Genomic DNA, 22,317 nt, shown 5'->3' on the forward strand with positions numbered 1-22,317 from the left:
TTGGAAAATGAGTGATCACAACATATATAGTATAACAGTAAAATAAACACTCTTTACTATTGCTTGTAAATAGAGTTTTACATAAATAGTGACTGTTTAAAAAATATTATCAGCCCATTAGCATTCTAACCTGAAAAGTTAGGCAAAAGCTAGGACCTGCTAAAGAATGAGTCAATAGTAGATTCCATTGACTCCAAAATATCTAGCTGCTAGTGCACTGGATACAGAGTAAGGCTCTTCTGCCTTCTCTGGAGATGATTAAAAATACTCTTATCTTAACTATGTGTGAAGGAGCATTGTCAGGGTTCTGCAAAGCTTGCCCACGCAGCAGCAAACACTGTGGGAGAGCAGCTCAGCCTTCCCTTTCTCACAGGCTGGCAACTGCTGCCATCCTGAGTCTTTCTCTTCCCTCTGGTCCAGAGCAGTACACGGGAGTTTCAGCCAGGACCGCTGCTTAGTGGCAGGACTGGGATAGGGCAGGGCAGCAAGATGAGTCAGAGGTCAGAGAGACCCGGCTGCCCTCCGACTCTGAAAACATGCTCAAGTTGTTTATACCATTAGTGGCAAAATGGGGTTTCTTATGAATCTTTGATTTCATTAAATTTAAACAAAATTATATTAGAAAACACTGGCAAGCCCATCATCAAATTAGAATACTGAAGGGCTTTCAGAAACCCAGCTCTGGTTTGCTCTGGGCACCGCGGAAGGCAGGCTGCCACTTTCCCTCTATCTGTAATGCGAGAGCTTGTTTATTCTTTCTTACCTACAGTAGGTAAACCTGGGAGTCCATACAACTTCTTTAATGAAAGCATGTTATTACTCTATGAGGAATAAAATACCAAGCTAAGTCATCTATACAGCTTTAAAGAAGTCTTTATTATTGACTCAAAATGTACATAGTCTATGAAATTATATGTGGCACTCTAAAAATAACTTATACCCAGCGACTAAGAGAAACAGCAACTCTCACTGGCAGCTTCAATTACTAAGATTCACAAACAATCACAATGAATTTCCCATACAAACCAAACGGGTAAATTAAAGCTAATTATTATTTGCAAACCAGCAACAGGTCTTGTGTGTACTGCTGTAGCTAATGTGACCCATCACTGCTTGCTCACTCTGACATCAGAGGCTTTACTGAGTGACTGCATAGACTGACAGCGGAGGCAGGAATTCACCCAAAGGAGGGGGCTCCGGGCAGGCAGTCAGGCATAGTTCCAAGGCGCTTGCAGACGGACAAAGAAGACTTCTCTGCAGGAAAAAAGAGAAAGTTACATTTACATTTTCTTCTTCAGTAGAAATGCTGATTTTTTTATCCTGCTTAGAAAAAAAAAATTTTCGCAAACAAAAGTGGATACTTGCTCAACTGTTTTCAATTAACTTCCTCAGGAAGGCCATAAAAGTGTCATTTTACTAGATAGGAGGAGGTTTGTGCTAATAACACAGCTGGTTATTAGCAAAAGAACTTTCTCTAAATACTCTGTCCACTTCCAAAGTAAATTCTCTAGAGTTATGTTCAAAAATTAAAGCTGAAGCAAAACAAAATAAAACAAAAACAAAACCAGATTTGGGGCACCATACTTAAGTTATCAGAAAACTACAAAGACTTAAAAAGGCAAAGACTCAGGGAAGAGACCAAGAGAACATAAGAGCTATTACAGAATATTGGATTAAAATGTACTTACCCAGACTCTCAAATATCATACATCTCCATTAGGTAGGCTTTAGGCACCAAGCCAATGGCTCCCTTCATCTCTCCTACCCACCAGCCATATCTATTGTATTCCTAATTGAAAACAATATGCAGTATTAGCCATTTGGTCTGGGTAAGCACAGTGCTGTTTGTAGGAAACTTCTTAGAAATGTTTCTTTTTTATAAAGCTACAAGTGCTGGAGCTGCAAATGGAAACCTTTTCATTGTTTTTGTTTTTTGACAAACCAAACCAAACCAAAAGAAACAAACAACAACAAATCCCCAGACAAACAAACAAAACAACAAACAAACAGACAGAAACAAACAAACAAAAAACACAAGTTGCTGTTGGCAAGTATTTAAATTACTGTACAACACAAAGCGTTTTCCTGACTGGGCAGAAGACTGTGGAAAGTGAGCGCAGCAGAGCTGGTCTCCAGGCCCACCTCTCCGGTTGGAGCAGCCTCCTGCACTGTAAGGCTAAAGCCATGAGGCCGGAGGAGCTGCAGTGCCTTATTCTCTATCTGGCAAGGACGAAGGTCACTTGTGGGGAGGGCAGGGCACAACGACAAACTTAAGTCCTAATTAAACTTAAGTGGCTTAGAACTCAGGGGTACATCTCTTCTTCAGAAAACTTAGTACATTTAAAGCTGATTAAAATGGAGAATAAGAAAATACTAACATTAAATATTCACTAGTACCAACAGAAAATAATTCACAAATGGAGTCCTTGAAAATAATATCCCAAAGCGTTTACTGTTTCTCTACTGACCCTGACTGCCTAAACTTGGGAGGCATGGTAAAGCAAAAGTACTGCTAGGCTTGCTTGCAGAGTAGAAGACCAATGGGAAAGCAAAGTCCCTCTAGTTTGAAAGGCAGAATATTAATCTGTGAACAGAGTGACTGATGAGGGGCCCTCCCTTACAATGTGAGATAAACAAACCTGGCCCTCTCTTCTTCCCGCCATTCCCCACTGACAGGCACACCATTGCTTTAGGCCCTGTGAACCCTCCTTAAACGGCCTCTGTCTGCCAGATTGACTAATGTATTTTTATCTCAAATTTATTTATGTTTAGTGAGATACAAACAAGTAAAATGAATTACAAGTTTCAAGAATAATATCTTCCAAAAGCAATACTCTGCACAAGCATTAAGACCCAAATTTAATTTTTCATATAAGATAAATTTTTAAAATCAGTCCCCAAAGTAATTCAATAGGTTATGATTTTCCAACGTCTGAGTCATAGATAAATGTGCATATGCACACTGAGTTATGTGCAGGGAAGGGAGGGTTGATAGACATGCAGGCTTAACATTCATATTGATTTGTATGCTATTGACCATCTCAAGGAAAATTATGCTATTCTTCAATACAAATGTAGCAACATTAGCATGTATATATTGACAGACAGTCTACCTATAAATTAAAGGATAAAATCTATGAGTGCTTTTAAAATGGTGGGCAGTAGCAGAATTAGGCTTATTCAAAGAACAAAGGGGGAAGGAGAGGAGACAGAAAGGCTCACCCGTATTTCTTGTTCTAATAAAGGGCACAGCCTTGATTCTTGAGGTGGTGGAATAAGGGTGTTAAGTTTAAAAGTTCACTGATAGTGTGACTTTAGTGAACAAAACTGTCTAAGCAATGAGCACTCAGTCCAGAATTCAACAATGATGTATGTAAGCTACACAAGACATATTTATCAAAAGGAAATATCAACTTACTGAAACCTAGACTAACAATCACTGTCCTGGAAGGCACCTAATAAAGCTGCCCTTTTCAGTTTTTAAGGCAATGAATACAACTGGAGCCCAAATGCTTAACAAAGATACTTTACAGATCAAAGGTCTGTACTGTAAGATATCAAAATGGATTAATGGTGTAAGTCTGGGAGTGAAAGCTTTTGCCCAATACCAGCCTTAGATTTCGCCCCCAACTGATTACTTCAGAAGAGCAAAGGGTCTAGCCTGCCAATAGGAGACCCAGAGAGCACCAGTGGGAGGGCAGAGCACTGACCTGAAGTTGCAGCCAAGGGCTGGTACTCAGCCTGGGAGACGACGGTCAGTTCATAGAACTTTATAACCTTCTACTTTGGCTATAATCTCTACTGTCAACTAAGGACCTATTATTACTCCCTCAAAGAGCATAAATCCTCAAATTAAGACAAGAGATTTTGCTTGAGAAAGTCTGATGCTCTGTGTGGTAGAGGAGTAAGGGTAATTAACTAGAAGGGACAGGAGCAGGCAATAGAGAGGAGCTTTCTCAGCTGGAAACAGAGCCCTTATATGGAACATTCTAGAGAGAAAGAAAAATGTTACAATAAGTCACCCTAAATGCTTCACTTAATTTAAAATACCCTCGCATGTATGAAATACATACCTCATGAAAATGCTCTAAAATATCAGATCATAGTCAGAAAATGGTAAGAATAAAAATCAGAATCTTTCTTACTTTATATTTATAAATAATTCCACAAAATACTCCTGTGTGAAATTAAGACAAGATGAAATAGAGTGAGACAAAAAATCTAGAAGGCAGATTTACAGCTGTGCACTGCGGCCATCAGAGAAGTCACCACGACTGCACCGGGAGCGCCCCTCGCACACCTGCCGTCCTCTGCCTGAGCCTCCGGAGCAACATGCATCCCAGTGAAACCATCTGCAGCTCATAACGTGGGATGAAAATGCTCCTTGGACTATAACAGTTTTCTAAACTTCAGCCTCAAGATTCAACATCATGCAAGGTTCCCTTCCAAAACAGAAAGCCAGCTTCTTTGCCCCAAACGTATGTGATCATGAATGATAGATCACTTAATGGTTGGAAATAATGCCATCAATAATACTATGTTGTCTTAAAATCCACATAGTAATTATAGCATCGTTCTAGAAAGTCACAGATGGATCAGTTAAAAAACACCCCTCAAACCTTATTAATAAAGAAAAGAAGGGGGGGAGTTGGGGGAGGGAAAGAGGAGAGGCCCATACCAGACTGCCAATGTAAATCCTGACAGGTCGGGAGGCATCGCGTCATCTGACTGCTCTCAAGATCTCAGGTACGAGGTCTGCCATCTGGTATCCTTCACCCTACTCGGCTCTTACCATCAACTGAAATGCTAACATAGGCAAGTGATTGTACCTCAGGAGGACTGATAAAATAATGAAGAGTCCTTTAATCTACAGGAAACCATTTTAGTCAATTTATAAGAAATATTGCATCCCTTTGTAAGACGTGTAATTATTTTCTATTAATCATGTGCTATAAAGCTACATTATGTGGTTATTCTGTTATCGCTGGGAAGAGGCCTGCAGTCAGCTTCTGACAATGTTAGGTAATTACTGACACAAAGCTGCTTTCTCCTCCCGCAGTAATGCTATCAAGATCCAGAGGTGTAGTGATGCTTATTGTATAAAAATAGCACTCGAAAGGAATTCGCTATCTGAGAAATGGATGGCTCCCAGGCAAAATGTAACGTGGCAGTCAAAGAGGCAAAAACCCAAAGTCAAATTCCTCTAATAATTCATGAAATAACAGTAAGACAGCAACGAACCTCAAAGTCTGACTTCACGTCACAGCTGTCAAACCACTGAAGTCATCTTATTTGTTTATAGCTAATATTTACTGGGCATTAAGAGATTGTACAATAAGGTTGGGGAAGAACTAGTTTTAATAACGAGAAACAGACTTTGTGTAACACCGTAGTGACCACGTGTTCACGTTTGCTTATTCACTCAGCCTTCCTCACTGCTGGTGCGTTATTTTATTCCCAAATTCACTTCAATCCTTCTCTGTGCCAGATCCTCTCCTTTCTTGAGTATGCTAATCCACCTTCTGCAAACTGAATGAACAAATCTGCTTCACAGAAGCCTAAAGCACTAGCAGGGTCCAGGGGCTCAGTCCCTCAGTGTGTGAAGGCAACAGGTGCTTCATCTGCTGGGCGGCCTCTATGTCCTTTGTCTGAACATCCATGCTCTGAAACACGTGAAATGAAAGCAATTTCATCCATAGAATATTGTGCACAGTGGATTTAAGAATCAGTGGATTTAACCTTTATTCTCCACATATGGTAATTATGCCTAATAGATAAAGACTAAGTTAATGTTTTAAACATAAAAAGACTTTCTTCAAGGTTATCTCATTGTGTCTGTCTGTCTCCATCTCTCTCTCTCTCTCTCTCTCTCTCTCTGTGTGTGTGTGTGTGTGTGTACAGGAACTTGTATGTATCCTTCCCTTTCTCATCATGTTAATGGTTCCCTTAGCAACACACTGGTCAGCTGTCCCTGTCTAACCTCCCTGCTAGCTCCCTGACCGTTGAGGAGATGGGTGTGGTCCCCATGGTTCTCTGTGCTAGAGGAATAGCACTACTGGGCGGTTCTTTCCACAGCTGCACTGAGTTCACCACAGCTGTGGGATCCAGATCCCTGGTTTATCATTTAGAACTCAGGTGTGACTGAGTTCCTCTAGTTCACAGAATTCTTTATTGTTTTGTATCATCCACTCCATTTTAATAGCAGGAGAAGCATGGGCAAGTAAGAGTTTAATTCTAACAAATTTATTTTACATCTCAGAGGCCTGACATACTGAACTCAAGTTTTCACAGTAAATACTTACAATGCTGTGGACTAAACATGGCTGTCCTGCCTGATCCTTCACTGACATGTTAGGCAAGGAGAGACTCAGAGTGGAGCTCAGTAGAGAGGGCCGGAGTGTCAGGGTTTGTCCACATCTCCATGTTGGCTCCTGGGTTCACCCATGACACGGTGTCCAGCTGTGTGGCACAGGCCCACAGTGCAGGCCTTTACCACCTCCCTGGGAATGGCTGCACTGCTACCTCTGCCCCTCTGATTTTCCAAGAAACTGTCTTTATCAGTGTACGCTGCTGCTGAGGAACTCTCTCCTCACGTGTAACTCCTCTATCCTATAAAATCTCGGCCTAGCTTCTCTCTGTAGCAACATTTGCCTGTCATTTCTGTAGTCCGCTTGGTCCCTCCTGCTACGGCATCCACTCCTGTCTGTGTTTATGGAGCACCCTTCCCAGGAGGCCCCTTCCACAGCTAGATCCTGTCCATGCCTGAGACACACACAGTCAGTCAGCTGGCATGTCTTGTGTCTGAATTACACACAGTCAGTCAGTGGCATGTCTTGTGTCTGAATTACACACAGTCAGTCAGTGGCATGTCTTGTGTCTGAATTACACACAGTCAGTCAGCTGGCATGTCTTGTGTCTGAATTACACACAGTCAGTCAGCTGGCATGTCTTGTGTCTGAATCACCTGCCTCACACGATCACGTCTCACTTCCAGCTGAGCTTTTCTTCCTCAGTGGATTTCACACACCTCAGTTTTATTCCTTCAAATAGCAAAGAACAAACTTCCTGAGCTCAGAGTAAGGCCTTGCACTCTTCTCCATGCCCCATGATACTGCATATGTAATAGATGCTCAGAAAGTTAGATCCTGGAAACTATTTCAGACCCATGTTTGCATTGGATGGTGCATCAAGTGTCTAACTTTGAAAATACATTTAATTTCTAATAGGAGTACGTTTTTCTTCATAGATATCTAAGAATCATTTACCAAACACAGGTTCTGGTCTATGCACACCGTGAACCTCGGCGAGCTGAACATGGGGCTCCTGCCCTGGCAGGCTGCTGGCTAGTGTTTTCCACAACACCCAGTGAGATGCTTTGTAAAAAGAGCTTCCATCTTATTTTCAGAAACAAAGGTATCTGTCTCCTTAGGAACAGCTGACTAGGACAAAGCAGTGACAGCCCCGCTGGGGGTGGGGGTGGGGGTGGGGGTGGGCAACATCGCAGGGAGGTGGCTGTGGGATCCTCAGCTCCTCCCACCTTACTGAGTTCTCTCCTGCCTGCCTGTCTTGGTTGTAAACAAGTGGGTAACTTGGGCAAGCTCCTCCCCTGTAACACTTCTATTCCTCACGGAGACTATAACAATTTAACTTCTTACTTTATATAAATCAGTAAGTTGAATTATTATACACTTGGATCTTTGTAGAAGACCTTAGTTACACACACACACACACACACACACACACACACACACACACACACACTTGTTGTTGTTATTGAGGCTGTTACCTTCGCCGGCCGCCCCCCACTTTTATTAGAAAGAGGTTCAATTCCCCATACAAGTTCTAGAGGCTCCTGTGAGAATGTAGCTGTTCAAAGCAGCCAGTGCTGGGCAGTCAGGACTCTCCTTTTTTGACTGAAAGGGATTTCAGCTCTGGGCTCTTGTGTTTTGAGTTTGGTTGCCAGGGAGCTCAGGGTGATGGCACAGGTCTGGTGCAGAAGCCCATCCTCTCAGAAAGCCTGCGAGGGGGAGCTCTTCCACCCTTGGTCTTTATTTGGTTTTCTCTGATTATGTCGAGCCTTAATTTCTTCATTTGTAAAGGAAGGGCTTGCATTACTCTAAAATTCCCCTAACTTTATGATTCCATCATTGTCTTATGAAGCCAGAATTCTTTCCTATTTTTAACTATAATTTAGTAAATGCACTTTAAATACTTGTCATTATATGAGGTATTACCTAAATACTTTAAGGCATGGTCTTTACATCAGGAAGTTCAGAATGAAAGTAGCAAAGAAGGAGGGAAGTGGGAAAGGTGGGAAGGAGGGGGGGAGAGAGGGAGGAGGAGGGAGGGGCATGGAGAAAGGGAGGGGCCGATCTTAACACTGGCCACTGAGTGTTCGAGGAAGCACATGAGTCTATAGCGGGGTTTTGCAATTGTATGTAGAAAAGAACAACAGGTAGATGGAGACTCCGGATGGAATGAAGAGAGTGATGCAGGGCCTGTGTGAAGAGATGAAAGGAAAACGTCTGTTTTTCAGGGATAGCAGGTGTGGCTCACACCCAAGGCTCAGGGGGGAAGCAGGCAGACTGGGTTGGAAAAGACAAGGCACAAGAGTTTATGACTAACAGACAGAAAGCCAAGCAAACACTTAAATACTTCTTGACTGAACAAGGTAAAGGTCTCCTTTAGTTCCAGTTTCCTAGAATCTCTGCCCCACCCCCCCACCCCCCCACCCCGGTCTCAGCCTGGATGACTGTCTATTAGCATTTTCTATTTCTCAGGCTCCTAGTCTGGCCACCCAGCCATCCTGGAAGGGAAGCCACTCAAAGCTTCTCTGGATCCAGCTCCAACTAGTGCTCTGCACAGAAAGTGTTTGACAAATAACTGTTGATCAAAAAAAAATAAATAAATGGAATTAATTAATTAATTAAACCAACCAACCATCTAAGTTGCTTAGAACTGGGTTGAGATATTTAAAATTAATGTTCTGATACAAAAAGTCAAAAAGGTAACCTCTTAACTGAGGTCCATACAGTGCCGGGACTGGAAAGGATGTAGGGCGGGATCAGCGCTGATTCCTGGAGAAGGTACTGGTGAGCTGTGTCCATGGGCAGTTTCACGAAGTACCGTGCAAAGAGGTGCATAAGAGGTGCTTACAACACCACAATGTTTGTGTTCGCTTTTGATCAATTTCTTTTCCCTTTACAATAATTATAAAAGCAAAATACCAGAAGCATAACAACAACAAAGCAGAGAACTTCCAAAGCCTCTGCCTGTGCCTCCAGCTCAGCACAGCCTGGAGTCACCTTAGGGAAGGACTGCCTCCATCAGCCGGCCTGTGAGCACGTCTGTGGGGCACTACTTGGATTGCTCACTGTGGCCCAGGCCACTGTGAGTCTCCATCCTTAGGCAGGGTCTGGGCTGTGTAAGAAGCGCAGCTGAGTGGGAGCCAGGAAGCATCTTTTCCCTGTCGTTGCTGCTTCAGTTTCTGCCCCAGCTGTCCTAAATGATAGACCTAGAAGTGTAAACTGAAAGAAAGCCTTTTCAACGCAAGATTCTTTTTTGTTCAGAGAGTTTTTAACAAAGTAACAAAAAAGCAATGTAAACAAAAGGGGATTTGATCTTGCAAAAAGAGCAAGAATAGAAGATGGAACTTTTCCCTGAACTTTTTCTACTTTTTTTAAAAAAATAGGTAATCATTCAACTAGGAACATGTGTCACCTGTTAATTTATTAAACGTCTACTTTATAAAGCTTTTCTTTTAAAATTATTTTAATTGTGTGTATGTGGTGGTGGGGTATATACACATGTATGCAGGTGTCTACAGACATCAGAGGCACAGGATCCCCCAAGCTGGAGTTACAGTCTACTGTGAGCAACTTGGAGCTGGGAATCACTGGGGTTCTTCGAGAGTTGTAAGTGCTCTTAATCTCGTACTGGCTGAGCCCCACGCTTTCCAGTTCAGCAGTCTGACGCTTGTCTCTACTCTCTCCTGCCTAAGAACCTCCCAAGAATGTCTAGCTTCATGCTGTACAGAGATGAAGTGGACACCACAAAAGAGTAAGGGCACAGTGTACCATGCCATACACTGTGCCAGTGAGCTCTTCATTTCTGAGGTAGGGGTTGGGTGAAAAGGGCACAACAGACCACAGATTGCTGAATTTAACACACACACACACACACACACACACACACACACACACACACACACACACACAATGTGATGCTTTATGGTTCTGGTTTGCTTCTGGCAGACTTTTGGCTATTCAATACTCTAGACCCTGGCACTTCGCTTCTTCCCAAGGTGGCCCCTCCCCTGGTCACAGGAACCCCTGACACTGTCTTCTTGCTCACCCTCTTTCAAGTCACTATAAGGGCTGGGCCACCAATGGGCCTCCAAAGTCCCATTCCCCTTCACTGTCAGTCTTGTCCCAGAAGGGAAGGCTGCCTCCATCTTATGGAAGAGGAAACAGGGAAATACTTGAGAATGTTGTTTGGAAAACTAGGGCTGGAGCTGCTCCCACTGCTGGAGAGGCAGGTGTGGTGGTGGAGGAGGAGGAGGAGGAGGAGGAGGAGGAAGAAGAGGAAGAGGAGGAGGAGGCAGGTTACACAGCCCTGTACCCAAAGGGACAGCACAAAACAAACAAACAAACAAACAAACAAATGCTCTCAGATGCAAACAAACAGAATCACAAGACAAAAACCCCCTCCTTCCCAAAAGGCCACAGGATTGGATGGCTCTGAGGGACTCAGAGTCAGCCATGGCTGTCCCCTGCGCTGTCCTGGTCAGTTTGCAGTAGTTGGTTATGCTATCTGTGCTACCCTGGGCCATCTGAGGACAAATGAGAAACTAGGAGAACTACATATTAAAACAACAACAACAACAACAAAACACCCCCCCCCAATGCCTTTGTCTTTGCCAGGGAGACTTTTGACTCATTTATTTTATAGGTTTGAAGCCCCCAAAGCTGTACTAAGTAAATCATTGTATTCTAACAAGAAGTAATGTTCAATGGCGGCCACAATCACCAATCTCTGGGAAGTACTCCCAAACACAAATAAAGGATTGCTCACACCTTCAGCCAACACAACCTCAAATGCATTTTATTGCAGAGTCATGACCGCTGACTTATCTATATTTCCCATTTTGGTCTTAAGAAAACATTTTTTTTAAAAGCTGCAAAGCTAAAGTCATGCATACCTCTGAAGAAAGAAAATGTTCTAGAGCCTTAAGGAGCATCTGTCTTTCCTGCTGAAGGATAGCTTTCTAAAAATAATTTATTGCTTGAAAAGCAAGGATGAGGAGGTGGTTAGCAATGTACCAACAAATAAAGATTGAAAGATAATTGCAGGAGGAACTAAGTCCAGAACTGCAAGGCAGACGAGCAGGACCAAAGCAGAACATGGAGAACACGGAGTCAGCCTGCTGCTGTGCACCCTGGAACCTACTGATAAAATGGGAATACTGTACAAACATGCTTCTAGCAAAACACCATTAGCTTACTAGATAATGTCCATGGTTTGGGAAAATAAAATTGAGATGCAAATAGTAATATATTTAGCATGATTTTCAAACAACTGGATTTCAGCAAACAACTGAAATTAAAAACTAAAAGATTTCCTACTTCTAAAAATGGCTTTTCCTCTCTTAAAAAACAAAAAACCTGGGATCACACTGTGTATTTTCAGAGTTAATTCACCAATAAAAGTTATCATAAAAATCTCAAATTATACTTTCATCTGTCCCTGAAAATATGCTCCATCTTGTTTTTATAGGAGAAAAAATTCTAAATCTACATTAAAATACTGAATTATTTTAATTCATTAAGAAAATAGCATCAAGCTCATATGAAGAGAACAATAAAGCAAAAAAGCAATGTCTCCATTTAAGGCAAACAGTATTTAGATTTCGATTTATATTAGTGAGGTTCAAAGGTTGAAACTAAAAGAAAAAAAAATGCCGGATATTTTAAGGAGGGGCTAGCTCAGCCCTCAAGGAGGGTCACATGGCAGCTGCTAATTGGAAAATGTTAAAGAGGGAAGGGGGGGAAGGGCAGGGTGTCAGCCAGCTCTTCTTTATTGTATGTTGCATTTAATTTTCACTGAAGAAAAAAAAGGTTAAGATCTGTGTAACTCAAAAGAGGCTTAACATAAATAAATCATCCTGCAGCTGACTGAGCACTGCAACTTGCCACCAAGGTGTCCATGGAAAAGAAGGGAAGTGGGGAGGAAGGGAGGGAGGAAGGAAGAGGAGGGAGGAGAGGGAGGGAGGAGAGGGAGGGAGGAAAGAAGGAGGGATGGAGGGAAATAATTAAAAATTAAAAATAAAGGTGTCTTTCCATAGAGATGTATAATGAAAATGGTCTAATCATCAAACTAGTAAACTGTTTTCTACCATTACATTTACAAAATTGAAATGCCCTTTATTATAAAGCATACCATTTGATTTTTAAATCTGTCTAAATATTTATATTAAAAAATCTTTCCTTAAACTATTTTGTGTTGCCTTTTTAAAATGGACATATTCAAAACTGAGAAACTTACGGGCAGTAAGTAAAAATCATAGATAATATTTCAAATTAAAAGTCAATACATTTCTAAGATTAAGTTGCATTTCTTTAAAACCTTTTAAATAGTTTTACTTATTAAAAAAGTCATGACACTGATTTCTTATGAAGTATTCATTTTCTATGTCTTCACAAATATTATGCTAGATTTCTTAAAATATATTCTTTCTTTTTATACAATTTCCACACTTAATTCAAAATGATGAACACAATTTTTCATGATTAATGCTAATACTTTATTGACATGAGATGGGAGAGTAATAGCCCATAGCTGGATGTAAAGTTGAATTAATGACACCATTTTGATTGTGCACATTAGCTGCAATTACCTGCACCACTCATTCTGAGCCACTAGATGGTGTAAAAAAATAAATTAGAATGGTAAAAAATTTTATGCCATCACCACAAAGATCTAGATAATACTCTGAGATTAAATCCATTTCTAGTCATATAAAATAGTAGTTATATTTATACTACTTCTATTTTTAAAGAATCGAATTAGATGTTTGCTTATGCGCACGTGTACACATTTCTGACACATTCTCTCCTTATACTGCCTGGACCTCAAGGGTTCAACAAAGGTTCTCAGAGTAAAGCAGGAACTTTTCTCTGCTGAGCCAACTGCTTATCCTTTTAAAAATATACAGTACTGGTCCCACCTTGATCTAGAAATCCATTTCTTTCTCTTGAAAATATTGAGTTCTCAATTTATCATTTTAGGTATTGAGAAATTAAACATAGTTATGATATTAACTTAAGGTCTGTGTCTACCCAGGTTTGGACAAAACTGTAGGTTATAGCAACTGTGAGAGATTGTCCAGTGTTTTTTTCTGCATCTGCACAGTGCAAGGTGGGAAGGAAGTCTTCACACACACACACACACACACACACACACACACACACACACACACTCACCTCCAAAGCAAGCAGACAGCTCAGCAAGGTCTGCAGCCCTGTTGGGCAGAGCCAGGATAAAAAGTTCTCTTTATCCTAACCATGTACCCGACTTCACTCTCTGAGGTTCACAGCTGCTGACTGTGAGTATCAATCATTTAGCCTATGGGGAGATGCAGTGACTCACAAGTTCATCTTTCTTGGCTCTTCTTTCAAAAACCTAAATTAGCCCCAGCTAAAATGCTGTCTCTGGAAGGAACTGAATGTTGCTGGAACATCAAGCCTTGCAAAGCTTTGTCTGAAAGAGGCCAGTTCTCTCCCAGATAACAGCCAGCATTTCAGATGTTCAGATGGAACTGACCGCTCTCTGGGAGCTGGGCCGCCTCTACCCAGGGTCTCACACAGGTTTCAGAGAACCCAACTTCTACCCTCAGAATCCTGGAAGGACAGTGCACACTAGGACTACATCTTTAATGTCACAGAACAGGACATGGTGGAAGTGAGACAAGTCCATGCTACCTTGCCTGGGGGAGGGGGGCTTTCTGCCTGGGCTTCTGGATCCCAAGCTGACTCACAAAGAAGGCCTTAAGAAAAGAGCCACATGGACTACAAGTTCCCAGTGTGCAAAGGAACACAGTGCTATGCCACAGGTCCCTAGACTCTGAAACTTCAAATACAAGTTAATCAACCTTTTAATTTTATATACTCACAGCTAAATTGGTTAAATAAACAGTGGGCTTGCTAAATTTGGGAGGAATTTCAGGAAAGCTTCCTGATAAGAACTGGGCCAATCAGTGTTATTTCTGTTAAATAATTAACTTTAAAAGCTGTTGCTTTAACTCAGGACAATTATATGTTTAATAACAGACTTAGCCAAAGGCTGTCATGTGGACATGACAATAAGATGACCTGGCAGTGCATGGATCCCACCACTGGGAGGCTGACTGGAGTTCAAGACCAGCCTTGGCTTTGGGCTTCTCAATAAGTTGTGAACTGTATTAAGTTATTAGAAAATAATCCTTCTCCCACTAATCTCCAAGTGCTTATGTATCATTCTTTAGGATTCCCAGTGTCTAGAATGTGTCCTGGTGTTGTGCATTATTTCAATGGTATGGGATTAAGCAGAAGGGACAGAAATTAACTACTCTAGGAGTCAAGTACAGCTCATGTACTGTGTCTTCACCAAGAACAGACATTCTTCATTAAGATGCCCACTCTGAGATTCTATGACCAGGTGGATCAAGATTTTCTGTACCAGCCAACCAACATTAAAATCCAATATGTGACCATATTTTCAAAATTTCTTTGTATCTAACAACTCATATCATTTTTCTAAAATATCCAAAATATTTCTCAGATCAATAACTTAAAAGTGTTAGACTTATGACCTATGTAACATTTCCCTGCTTAAGTTTAAATCATTTTCATTCACAATTTGGTGCTAAGATAACCTTAAAAAATAGACATTTTAAAAAGTCCCTATAGTACAATAGGAAAAGTTTTAGAATGAAAATTAAGAGAGTTCCAACATAGCATCAGAAACTGACGTTTGTAGCTGACAGGTTCTACAGCCTAGTATCTTAAAATGCAAAGACACAATTCTCATGTATATAAAGAGGACTTTGTGGCAATATACTTTGGCACTGCAATTAGAATATCGTGTGTTAAACTTTAAAAAATTACCTCAACCTGCCTGAATATAGAGCCTTTAAATTGCTGGAACATCCAATGTGTTTACACAAAGATGAAAAACTTTTTTTATAAACACAATGTTTCCACTGGAGAATGGCAGGCAAACTCAGAATAAGCACACAGAAGAATAAGAAGGAAGAAGCAAGAAAAACATAATTAATAACCTAATACCTTACAATGTTAACTTTCACATAAGTATATTGTTTCTGGATAAGGCAGTAGGTGGAAGTCTGCCAAGGGCCGGAGTGACAGGTAAACACACGGCTAAGTTGAATCCTGTTATCTGATTGTGTTTAAATTCTGATTATATTTCACTTGACAAAATAATTAATTATTGTGAACTTCCAATTGTTAACTAGGACCTAGAAGAATTCCAACTGGCATTTTTCCCTTGTGTTGTAAGTGTAAATGCAGGAGAACTGAGCTGTGTATTTCCCTTTGACAGCTGTCATTTGGGGGGTGGGTACTTTCTTACCTTGCTAAGAATGTAAATCACATCGCCACGCTTAAAGGACAACTCATCAGAAAGAGCTCCAGTACAGTCCCACAAACCCTGGTAAAAATTAGCATAATCAGTGCTTTTTTCTCCTAGGAAAAAGAAAGAGAGGCTTGGAGTTAAGGCTTGAACCAAAAGAAATTAAAGGACCATTCCAGATTGCCAAAAGGGCTAAGAAGCTCTGACTTGGATCATGGAACATCTTAGTGAAACCACAACTACTTCTGAGCATGCTCATGAAGATTGTTTCAGAAGGTTTGGATTTTCATGGCCCCTTCCACTCCCATCCCTAATCTAAAACTTGTAGCAATTGCATTCTCAGAACATAATTTTCAGAACCTAAGCTCGCTTGGTATGTGTTTGAAGAACAAATGGTCTTACTGCACCATCAGAATATCTAAGTGACAGGACAGACATATTTGAAGTAACAAACTCATGGAGTTTGGAACAGATGATAAGAGTATAACAATAATAGTATACTTTAATACTCAAATATAAAGCATTTGTACCCAAAGTCTCTCGAAGTTGTCTCTAAAATATTTGTGCAGCATTGAAATTGCTAATACAGACTTTTGTCAGTCAGGGCTAGGGCACTAGGCTCCTACAGTGGAGTTATCAGCTCATCCTTCTCCTGGCATAAGCACAATGGATGCGAAGTGCTCAATCTGCCATACACACCATTAACTGATTGATTATTTAGTGCTCGCCACCCTGCAATACCCACAGTAAGTGGGTAATATATGCTTTGTCACTCACACAATGTGGCTCTCCTAAAACACAGCACACAGTTAAATACACTGGATGCTTTTGTTACACAGAGAACTGTTTCCTGTTTTTAATTTCATGATAATTGAGTTTTGATGAGTTAAGGAAAAAAAGACTGCAAGTCATATCACTAAGACATAAGACGCCCGTGTATTCACTAGCCAGGCGGAACGCATATGTGCTGACAGCTTCCATCGCGGCAATGTCAGCTTTGAATCTGCGGGATAATGTGGAGATAGATGTCTGCTGGATCAGGGTTGTCAGCTCAGTCTTGTGAGATGGCTTTAAACAGGCTTCTTGGCAATCTCAATACAGTCACCTTAGTACAGTTAGCATGGTGGTGATCTTCACAAAGTATTAATTTATTAGAAGATTTAAATTCTCCTTAATGTCTTTAACATTTTTTAAAAAAGAGACTCTAAATAACATGGACTCTTAAGTAGTTATAGAATGTATCTTTTCACTTAAATTTGTGATAAAATAAACAAGGACTGGAAAATACAACCTAACAGAATCCTCTGTTAATTTTTATTTTTTAAGATGGAAAGAGAGGGACAATAGGGGCGGCATGACAGGATGGGGAGGAGGAGGCAGAGAGAGACAGAGAGATAGAGAGATAGAGAGATAGAGGGGGAAAAGGGGGGAGGGATGGGGGAGAGAGAGAGAGAGAGAGAGAGAGAGAGAGAGAGAGAGAGAGAAAGAGAGAGACCGACCCAGTATTGGCCTCTTCACAGTAGCACTTGGGCTCAAAGCACTAAACCCAGCAGGGGTGCGTGCAAGCCCCAGAATCCAGCCAGGAGCTGACAATGCTTGTGGCTACTCTCACATTCTCCCCCAGCCCTCCAGCATACATTAAATAAATTCTGTAAACCGACACTAGAGGGCACTCCAGTTGGCCAGATCTCTCCAAACATTGTCCATTTCTTTCTTTTTTTTTTTTTTAGAAAAAAAAAAATCACTTAATAATAAAGTGACTGATTTCCTTTAAAAACCACTTATTTAGACAAATAGAGATTTAGAAGTTGAAACATTCCTGTCAGATTAAATCAACTGCTAAATGGGTCAAATGTTGTACCCCATGCAGTCTGTCAGTGTCAGCTTGAAAGTCAAGGAGTTAGAGCAGACGGGATGACGTCATCTCACACGTGAGGCCCCATACAGTTCTAGCCAAATCGAAGAAGGTCTAAATAGCTAGTTTCCCCAGTAGAGGCCCCAACATGTTCCCCATGCTGCTCAGGCCTTAGGCTTGGTCCAAAGATGTGGAAGAAACAAACTTGGGTTAAAAAACTAAGGTCAAAGTTTTTGGTGGAGCTGTGGGATCCCAAAGGGCCCTTCCTCTGTTTCAGGACTTCTCACATTACTTCTCATTTAACAGGTTTTTTTTTTTTTTTTTTTTCAAGTAGAGGATAAAAGGAAAAATATACAGTGATTTTAAACACACATTCTTTTCACTTTGGTTTCTCTTTCCCTGGATACACTTGGAAGAACTCTCATTAACACTAATGGGAGTCACAGGAGCAGGAAGGGGAGAGACCCCATGGTGTGCAAGATGCATCTCTCCATAGATGTGCATCAGGAGCATTTCATTAAACCTCACTGCTGCAAGGAGGCTGCAGAGCCAGGGCTGCGCAGAGCTGGGGAAAGGTGCACTTTCAACTGTGCCTCCTATAGTCTCATGATGATGGTATCTAAGACACGACCTCAATTCTGGGTCCCACGTGTGAGCACTGCTGAAGAACACTCTGTGTGTGCCACCTGACATTCTAGGTGAAGAACAGGCATCACCAGTGAGCGAAAGTATGACAGACATAAAGAATTAGGCGTGATCTTATTTGTGGACAGCAGAAGCTCCTGTAGCTTATCTTTTAAAATGTAAGTGGGTCTAAATACACATAGACAAAAGTCATGTACAAAAACAGCTTTGAAAGCACAGAAGGCTCATAAAAATTAGCACTCTTTACCTATGCCCAGGAAGATAATCCTCATGACATGTTCTTGCTTTGCTTTGTGTCGATAGGGATAGCAAATGCAGGGCCTCCAATATGCTAGTCAAATGATTTCCTGCTGAGAACCATCCCTGGCCCCAAGACAGGCATTTTTTATAATATGGAACATTCAGAAGAACAGTTAATGTGGTTTCGCGGTTTTTACTCAGTGTGTTTAGACCATTTTATTATCTATACTACAGTCAAAAATTATACATAAAACTTCACCTTGCTAGGTGTGCTGTCCTGAGGGGCATGAGTTACTTTGGAAAAAAGGTTTAAAAAGGAAAGTTAGCTGGTCTTTGCAAACTTTAGACAATAAGCTTTTAAAAACTTTATAAAATACATATTTGGCAAAGCTAACAGGATTGATACCAAAGTACAAATTAAACAAGTAAACACCAGATAGTCCACAAAAGCAACATAAAGGACGTTGACAGTGAGTGAATGAAGCGTGATGCCGACCCCAGAGACCCTTTCCCCAGTGCGGCAGCCTGAGAAGTGTTTCAGAAAGGGAAGAATATTTTTATAGTCTTAAAAAAAATCAAGTGGGACCATCTATATACCTATAAATATATAATCTGTGTAAGAATAAATGTGAAGCAACTTGTAGGAGACAAGACGAACTCAGCTTTCCTTTTATATTTTACATTAGAACACTGATTTTCTTCCTGTAAAATTGGTCAATGTAAAAAAATACATAAAGTTCTTGAGCAATGTTAGAAGCTCATGATGTTAGCTTAAAGCCATGCCCTCATCAGCCCAGTGTCCTGACAGCCTGATGCGCAGAAGCAGGGGACTATGGCGTGAACCAACTCTGCGGCACGAGAGATAGGAGATATGGCAGTACCTTGTGGCTATGGCATAAAAAGCTCATCAATCCCTTGGAGTCCTCCGAGAAAACTGTTTCCCCCACCCTCAAAGGCAAACTTGTGTCTGTGGAAGGTCAATCTACTATGTGTTTCTGTCTTCTAGACCTGCATAGAAATTTTAAAAAGAAACCTTCATGCCCTTGGCAGAAGTATCATGATTTGTAACTTTAAAAACAGATCCTAATTTACTCTCAAGCATAGTGCCTGGGCTTTGCTTGCTGCTGTTTTACAACTATGTTACAGGGCAAGAGTGCTAACATCTAATGACTTTGTCCTGTTTCCTCTCTGGAAAAAAAAAAAAAAAAAAAAAAAAGCAAACCCAAGCCTTTACAGCAACCTGCTCCTGCCTTCCTGTCCAGGTCTAGAATCAGGCAGGTTTCCTTCCCATATGTCACCATAGGAAGGCCCCGGGAAAGCTACTTCCTGAACACGCACTGCTTGTCCACCCTGCTTCTGACAACTCGAAAGAGTGATGTATGGCCATATCAGAGAGAGGAAGGTGACCCTAGCTCCAGCTCTTTACAGGACCCGGGGGTGACAGGGCAGACTTCGCCCCAGCTGACATATGGCTGTGAAGAGGTGTAAAGTCCTGATAAGAAGGCTGCCCATTTCTTCTTTCCCTCTAAAATAAATGCTGGTTTATCAAAATTAACCTCATGTTTGCACTACAGATAGTTTATCTTGTGCTACTTGGAAATAGCAACAAGCAAGAAGAGTTGTCTGTATTGTGTGTTTGTACACGGTGTGCACATAATTAGTACTTGGGGCCACGTGCCAGGGGGAAATGGATAATGCAGAACATCCTCCCAGTCTTCTAGGCAACCAGTGTCCTTTTCTCATTTTTAAGCTGCTGTCACTGGACTCTGGCATTTCTTACCCAATTCATTTGCTTTCTGTGTTAATCATATGCAATGAAGATATGCATGGCCAACATTTAAACAGGCTGCAGATCAATTAGCGGTCTTAAGTTTATCTGATTTTTATCAAAGAAGACAGAGCTGTGGGTCGATTGTCAGAGCCTGTGTCAAGTTGACCTTTTCAGAGATGTCTACATTGCCAGTCCCCTGGGCAACTTGTTGTCCCCTGTTAGTCTCTGAATGGCAGAAGTCTGTTCTGCTCAAGCACAAAGTATACACAGATGTCTATATTACATTCTTATAGGTTTGACAGCAACTGCATGTTGTATCTATAAACTGTCCTTTAGCAGTGACACTTCCTCAATGATGATAAGCTAATTTATGCAACTAAATCTCCTTTGTGCAGAAATGAAAGCTAATTGAGTCATTACAAAGTAATTCAGGAAGGAATACCTTGTATAAATTGGCTTACTTTATAAATCCTTCTCAAGTGGTTTTCATGCATCCTAAGTGGGACTAAGCAGCTTACCAACCATAAGACACACAGACCAAACAAGCCAACCTCTTCAGGGAGCTGTGCAAATGTCTTCAGAGGGTCAGAAAGTGACTAGAACAAAACAAAAAATAAGCTTTGCCAGTGCTACCTGAGGGGTGATGCGCGCTGTCCCGCCTCCCCTCCCCTTGCTCATCCGTCTTCACTGAAGCAGTGTCCTCTTCCTCCTCTGCAAATAAACAGAGACAGTGGCACATTAGCAGGCCCCATACCTATCAGCAAGACAAAGTCTGTAGAGCACTTAATAATTCTCTTTACGAGCACCAAATGCCCAAGATTCACATTCCTTTGTTAATAACTGAACAGCATCCTCACCAAGGCTTACATTGACCTGACACAATATAAGATATGCTGTAATGTGTTGCATATCTGTTTTAAATGTGTAGAGAAACTTGTCGGGAGCAATCTTAAATCCAGGGCAGCCCTCCAGTCTAGTAAAGTAACAGCCAACATTATACAAAGATGCTACATTATACTGAGTAGCAGGATTACTACAATACATGGTTCCTAAAACATCAAGACAAATGCAGATAATCAAAGTCATCAAATGCCAGACATACTCACTGGTTTCCTCACTTAATCCTCTCCCAAGAAGCTGCTAGATGGGTCCTAACACTTAAAGAAATTTCCCCAAATTCTATTGTGGATCTCCTGTGTGTCACATACTATAGAAGGAAAGGCTTTATAGATGAATAACTATAAGTCATCACTCTGTAGATAAGTAAATTGAGATGCAAAAGGTGGCAAACTTTCAAAGCATGTGCTTTAAAGTTGAGGCTGTGGTTATAAAACCCATGTTCTTTATCCTCTCTGTAGTATGAGCGTTGTTCAGACTTTTCTCCCACACACTCCAAGCACATTCCCTTCCCAGGATATGGAACAAAATAGCATTATATTAAGCAAGAAATTGTTTTAAACAGAATCAAACTATGTCATTTTTTTCTAATAAAAGCAGGTGTATTACATTATCACTTTCCCTATTTAAAGATTTATAAAAAACTGAAAAATATTTAATGTAGGATATACAAACAAATGGCATACCAAAGAAAAACTAAATTAAAAATATCCTAAGTAAAGAATAATCCACAATGTGTATGTAAAATACACATAGGTAGTACAACTATGAAATCAATCAGCCAGTCGACCAGTTTTCAGAGACAGAGGATTTGCCAAGGAGGCAAAGGGGATAGGAAGGCTCTCCCTGAGGGAGCTTGCAGCCTGCTGGGGTCAGAGATGAGGCCTGAGGGAAAGGCGTTCGTTCACAAGGGACATCTCTGATGGGAGGGGGATAAACAATGAAGTGGTGCTGGGGAGAACATGGGACCCCATGGAAGACCTGTACAACTCAAAGACGCTCTTTCCAGATCCCACCTTAAAGTACAGGCACAATCACGCTCACTGGACAAAGTAGCACACTATTCTTGGGGGAAAAGCACGATAGGAGGCAATGTGAGGAATGGGGGCCAGTTTAAGGCCCACAGACATCTTGTTACATCTGCAGACTCCAGTCTGCTGGCCAGTGAGAGCTTTACAAGGTTTCTGAGCAGACAGGGCAGGACTGAAATTGCTTTAGAAATGATCATTAGATCCCATTGTCTCAGCCAGACTGGATGAGGGGCATGGAGAGTCTAGATAAA

General features: G+C 41.2%; 1 protein-coding gene across 1 annotated transcript in view; it reads right to left on the reverse strand.

Annotated features, from left to right (window-relative positions):
* Window positions 1-855: 855 nt before the first annotated feature.
* The window catches only part of Skap2 (src kinase associated phosphoprotein 2), a 166,396-nt gene continuing 144,934 nt past the window's right edge, over window positions 856-22,317 (reverse strand). Inside the window, exons 10-13 of the mRNA XM_052173738.1 lie at window positions 20,772-20,849; window positions 15,628-15,740; window positions 1,689-1,789; window positions 856-1,254 (exon numbers count right to left, since the gene is read on the reverse strand). Coding sequence (XP_052029698.1) covers window positions 1,697-1,789; window positions 15,628-15,740; window positions 20,772-20,849 — 284 coding nt within the window. The 3' untranslated portion in view covers window positions 856-1,254; window positions 1,689-1,696. The remainder of the gene's footprint in view (window positions 1,255-1,688; window positions 1,790-15,627; window positions 15,741-20,771; window positions 20,850-22,317) is intronic.

Source organism: Apodemus sylvaticus, chromosome 2 (assembly GCF_947179515.1).
Source record: "Apodemus sylvaticus chromosome 2, mApoSyl1.1, whole genome shotgun sequence".
Taxonomy (NCBI): domain Eukaryota; kingdom Metazoa; phylum Chordata; class Mammalia; order Rodentia; family Muridae; genus Apodemus; species Apodemus sylvaticus.